General features: G+C 30.6%; 1 protein-coding gene across 1 annotated transcript in view; it reads left to right on the plus strand.

Moving 5' to 3' along the window:
* The window catches only part of LOC108780576 (uncharacterized), a 6,672-nt gene extending 1,984 nt beyond the window's left edge, over positions 1–4,688 (plus strand). The window contains 5 exon segments of the mRNA XM_083287340.1: positions 1,444–1,713; positions 1,962–2,218; positions 4,448–4,520; positions 4,523–4,579; positions 4,581–4,688. Of these exon segments, the coding sequence (XP_083143466.1) occupies positions 1,444–1,713; positions 1,962–2,218; positions 4,448–4,520; positions 4,523–4,579; positions 4,581–4,688 (765 nt within the window).
* The last annotated feature ends 1,260 nt before the right edge of the window (positions 4,689–5,948 follow it).

Consider the following 5,948-nt stretch of genomic DNA (forward strand, 5'->3'; position numbering starts at 1 on the left):
CAATAATTCAACAAAGAAAAGATGTTAATAATTGCTTACTGAACATAAAAAATTGTTATTTATAATGTTTCTAAAATATATATCTAAACATTATATTTGTCCATAATTTACATCACATCTATATTATTTGTGAATACATTTTCATGTCTCACAAATTATATCACTATGTTATACATATATATGATATTATATCTGTATACATATATCTGTTATTTTAATTTATAATGCAAATACTATGTTGAAATAATGTTTTCACTGCATACTGTTTACAATTAATGCGACCCGGGCACGCCAAGTTTTTTCTTCACTATAATCCAGTTGACAATTATAGTCACTTTCGGTCTGTCTTATGTGACTGGCGTAATAAAGAATACACTTGGTCAATTATATTTATCTCATACCTGTTTTTGATCAAGAAGTTCAGTATCTTTTATATGCACTTGGCGTATGTTTTTTTCTTTTTTTAAAAAAAGGTTTTTTTATGGGTTTATTTACTCTCTGTATCGCGAACTGCTTTAAAATTTAATATTTCTCTCTTTATTTAATTCTTTCTTAAAAGTTAAAAAATTACGTTGATAAATATTTTACAGTGGTGCGCGTATTTTGTAATTTATTGTTTTTATTTTTATTATATTTTTGATAATTTTTTTAAAGATGTATATATTATACATAAAGAATTTTTCTTTTTATTAGAAAGATAAGAGGAAAAAAAGATTAATAGAAAAATATTTGATAACATTTACAATTAAACAAAAATAGAACAAATAAAGGACTCTTTCTTTAAAAACATTATAAACGTGGAAATGGCATTGTAAGAGTCAAACGAAAAGAAAATTAACAACAAATTAATACATATATTCTAAAATGAACTTATAAAATTTACATAAATGTAACGATTAAAAAAACAGATGTTAATTTTATTACTAGTTTCGACCACCAAATCTGGTCCTCTTCAGATGAAACACTTAATGTTGAGATGTACATAATTATGGACAAACATCAATACAAAAGAAAATCTTGTACATAGTTAAATATATAACAAAAAATTTGCAAATCTATGCGTGAAAATATTAGTTGGTCCGTGTATCCATATATTTACAAAAATAGTCATAATGATAATTGTCACACAATAAAAAAAACAGTAAAAAATTTTTTCTTTAAAAAAACTTATGTCAGAAATATTACAAAACTGTCGAAGGACATCTTGAGATAAAAAGTAATACATGGAACACGTCAAACATCCTCAACGGACCAATTCCAACATTTACAATTAACATTGAAGATGACACAATATTGTGCTCGAAACGTTTGTTTTTTGTTTACATGATGTCTATATGTATGTTAATTGTAATATTTTAATACATATTACTTATATTGAATTTTGGCTCGTCACCCTTTATATTTCTATTATTTGATTTAATTTACAATATATATTTTTGATAGAAAGTAGATTACGCATCTCGAGAGGAAATGGCACAACAAAACAGAATTTCGGACGAAGACTACAGAGGTCTTGGAGTCCCTTTTAGTTGTTGCAACTTGCGCGCTGAGACACCTTGTATGCACTTAGAGATGACAAATGACAAAACAATAAATGTGAACGGCTGTGTAGAAATCATCAGTCCCATTCTTCTTAGAATCGTCATAGTCGCTTACGTTATGACTATCACTTTAATTATTATACAAGTGCTATTGGTCTTTTTAATTACTAGAGTATGTTTATCTCGCATAATCTGACTTTTATGCCAAGTGCTCCTAAAATAAAAGTTACAATATTATTATATTATATCAGTACATTATTTTTTTCAATAAAAAAAAGTTCACTTATATTTTATATTTTAATGATATCCTATTAAAAACTTGCTACTATCATGAAATGTTCATGATTTGAAATATAGCAAATTACCATAATAATTTAACGAACGCTATTGTTTATTCATACCTCTTTTACATTGTCACAGATGATCTATAGATGTGAACGTTCTTTGCGAACGTCCTTTCCTCAGATAAGGTGTCCCACTGTACCATTCACTGTTATGAATGCATCGTCAAGGACCTACGTGCCACGACCTTTTTCACTTAAGAAATCTGTTCGGCGCAAAAAACTGAGCATGCACTATTGTCCATCGGTGACTAAAGATAGTTTTATCGGGGAGAACCGGAAAAATAGATCGTCTAAGGCCAGATACAGATATTCTATTTTGAATCACGGAAATCGGTAAATGGTAGTAGAGCGAGAGAGAGAGAGAGAGAGAGAGAGAGAGAGGAGATATATATACAGGGTGTCCCGAGAGTTTTTTTCAATCGCTTTTGTGTAGATAGAGCGAACTAAACTGACTGAGTCGAAAAGTCCTTTACTATTTTGTAAATTTTGCAATGGTTAACGAAATATTAATTTTTAAAGATAGCCGAAAATATTGTTCTTCAATTTGAGAAAAAATTTATTAAAGACCAATATTCGGCTATAAAAATTAATATCTCGTTAACCATTGCGAAATTTGTAAAGTGGTAAAGGACTTTTCGACTCAGTTTAGTCCGCTTATCTACACAAAAGCGATTGCAAGAAACTCTCGGGACATCCTGTATATAAATAAATAAAGAGAGAAACTTTGAATTTTTTCAATTAAATGACTTCTTTTAATTAATCGCTGTTTTGTATGCATTTGTATTTAAGAATATCTAATATAAAATTTGATAATAAAAATGTAGTGTACAAAAATAAGATAACTGGACTCTATAAGGCCCAATGTGCCTTACTCGTTGCATTTGTGGATAATTAAGTTTGTCCTACAATAAGATTGTAAGTTGTAAGCCGTAAAGTATTATCTAATCAATCATAATCGATTATTTTTGTCATATCAATTGCGATTATAGTCAATTTCTTATACGGTTTGCGACTTGTAATTCTATTGTAAAATAGGCATTACATGGACTGCGTTCCGTTATTCATTGAGCGTATTGAAAATCTATAGTTCACGTTGTGTATACTATGTAATTTCAGTATTCGGAGTAAATAATGGAAAACAGCTATGATGAATTCAATAGATAGCACTAATAAGTCGTGTTTGTCCGTCTAACTCGACTGCATCGGTTTATTGCTTAGTTTGTTCATTCTGTTATTATCATTAAAGGAAAATGCACAATATTGTAGTCGTGGTGTTTATCATATCAAAAAGAGGAAGTTTTCTCAAATAAACCAAAATGATCAATTTAGGCATATTGAACGTATAAGCATAGATTGTATCTTGATACATTTATTGTTTCAGACCATGGATTTGAGTTTGCTCGTTAACCATTGTTATTATGAAAATAAATAAATAAGTAAATAAGAAGACAAGCGAATAAGAAAATAGTTCTTTGTGTATTCTTGCATGTCAATAAATATGCCAATATGTTTATACACTCTCATAATCTCATAAAAGTTTTATAAAGTCTTAAAAATCTTATGAATCATTGGATCATTTCATTTTTCATTTTTTAAACATTTTTTACAAAAAGGAGATCAATGTATGTATTTAGGTCATGCATATAACATGCTACTTTTTCTTAAACTCTTTACTACACTCATGTCAATATTTGGAAATGTTTTAATTTCTTATAATGTTTATAGGAATGGTTCCTCTTTTGAATCTGACCATCAAAGGTTTGAATTTTGGACTTATTATTAGTAAAAAATTAGAAAAAAATGGAAAAACTTAGGTAGGCAATATAGGGTCCGGTTTCCTTACAAAATCCTATAGAATCTCATAGAGTAAAAATGACTTTTTGTTGTAAATAAATATTGTAAACTTTAGTACCTTTGACTGATAAGAATATCGCTTGAGTAAGCAATAAGCAAAAATGAAAGTAACAGTATGATGCTTTGCTTAATAGTACTTTGGACGTGGCAAAGATTAAACCGAGCATTCACGAAGAGCATAAAATATCCGTGGAATGTCTTCGTAACAAATGTGCGCGTTGAAGCCACTTTGCACTAATAAGCTATAGATCTTCAGAGCGCGATTAGAACGGCGGCTGTTTTTCGAACAAACTGCGTATTAACGATTGCAAAATGCTAATTGCTACGATTAGAGGTAAGTTGTATCACTGGCTGGATGATGAATAATGTAGCGGGAGGCAATTAAATTTCCTATCTGAATTATGTTTGAAAATTGATACATATCGGAAATTCAGTGTATTGAAAAACGAACAGCGCAGTCGCTAACGTCATCGTTAACGTCATTTAAGTACTTGTTATTTTGATGTAGTTTTGATTTTTTTTTTTTTTATCATGCAATTTTATTATATACATTTTATATAGTTAATGCGTCACGCGATATTTTTTATTTAATGATAAATTTGCGATACAAGTTCATTATTATAATTGTGATACATGACTTCCTTCTTTCTTGTGGTATTCAATGATTATTCTAACTCTTTTATTTCAAATGTATTGCCAATTTTAGAGACGCAATAAAATGTTCAAGACTATCTGCAAGCGACTTCAAAGCGGTTCGTGGTATTTGATACACGTTAATGCCTCGCGTGCTCCTTTCTGTGCTTCTTCTGTAGACCGACGACTGTAATAGAACTGGTGACAGTGTATAGTGACGTCCCAACGAACTCATGTTCCTCTTATTGCATTTCATAGGCACTTTCGCAAGCTGAAAATATATAACAACTTGAGGAACCCAAAGAGTCTCCTGTGAACGAGGTTTATAGTTCATGATGAAAACACTTAGCTCGACATTTGATTATTCGAGAAAAGAAATATCTATTTCGGTCTATTTAAAATTTAGATCATACGTATATCATCATTGTGTTCGTAAATGAAATAAATTAAATACGAAATATACAATACGAACATTATAAAAATAATCTTTTTTTTTTTAAGACATGAAAACAAAATGTGTCGTTGTTTTGCAACACTGTCGTACCAAATATTTAAAAAAAAAACAAACAAATACTGACAGATTAGGTTTATATGTGTTGATCTCACGCAGAATTTTCTTTTTTCTTTGTCGATTAAGGAGGTCTCACAATTGATGAAATATAAGTCTATATGATACATATGTGAGATGTAAAATTGTTTACATCGATAATATATCTAGAAAAAATTGCATCGATTTTTATTGTACCGTTTTCAAAAATATTATTCTAAATGTAAAAATTCCTTCTTATAGACATTTTATTTCTTAATTTGAGACATTTGCCTATAAGACAGAAATTGAAAAAAAAAAATGTTACATTTACGAAGTAAACACTTAAAAGTTTAATCTAATAAAGTTTCATCGCACAATTGACTGATCGCACAATTTGAGCAAAGTTTATATTTTTCAATAAAAAAAAAAGCTAGAATATTCGTCAAATGAATGACGCATGTGTATAATATGTGATTACGCGTATTATTATACTTACGGAAACATTAATATTAAACTTATCAGCTTTTAAATTTATGTCGTGTAATTGCGATGGTACGTCATCGCTATTATTTGTATAATTTTACACCTTATTAACTTGTTGAATTTTATTAATTCTTTTTCTTTCGATCAAATATATTAAAACAGATTTCACTGTCTCGGTATTAACAATCCGTTCTTATTTTAAATCCGTCTTAAGATGTCAATACAGTCGCTCTAATTGGTTTACGACTGTCCTTAAGTCCGTATATACACTTAGATAGAAAGACAGTCACAAATGTAAGAATATCGGCCTCTCGACATGTCGCGGGATCGGCTTTAAGTCCAGATATTCGTTCCAAGCGAATAAACTCCGGATCGCAAAAACGATCCCCGCCTATGGCAGAGATATTTTCCGCGCATCGGTCTTCGACGACCCTCGGGACGTCGGTTCGGGAGCGCCCGGAGGCGTTCGGTCGCGATCGGCCGCCGCCGTGAGCGCGCGGAATCCTCGACGCTCGAGCTCGGAAAACGGTTCTCTCGTGGCGCGTTCGACTTTCCGAGAGCACT

Source organism: Cyphomyrmex costatus, unplaced genomic scaffold (assembly GCF_001594065.2).
Source record: "Cyphomyrmex costatus isolate MS0001 unplaced genomic scaffold, Ccosl1.0 scaffold72, whole genome shotgun sequence".
Taxonomy (NCBI): domain Eukaryota; kingdom Metazoa; phylum Arthropoda; class Insecta; order Hymenoptera; family Formicidae; genus Cyphomyrmex; species Cyphomyrmex costatus.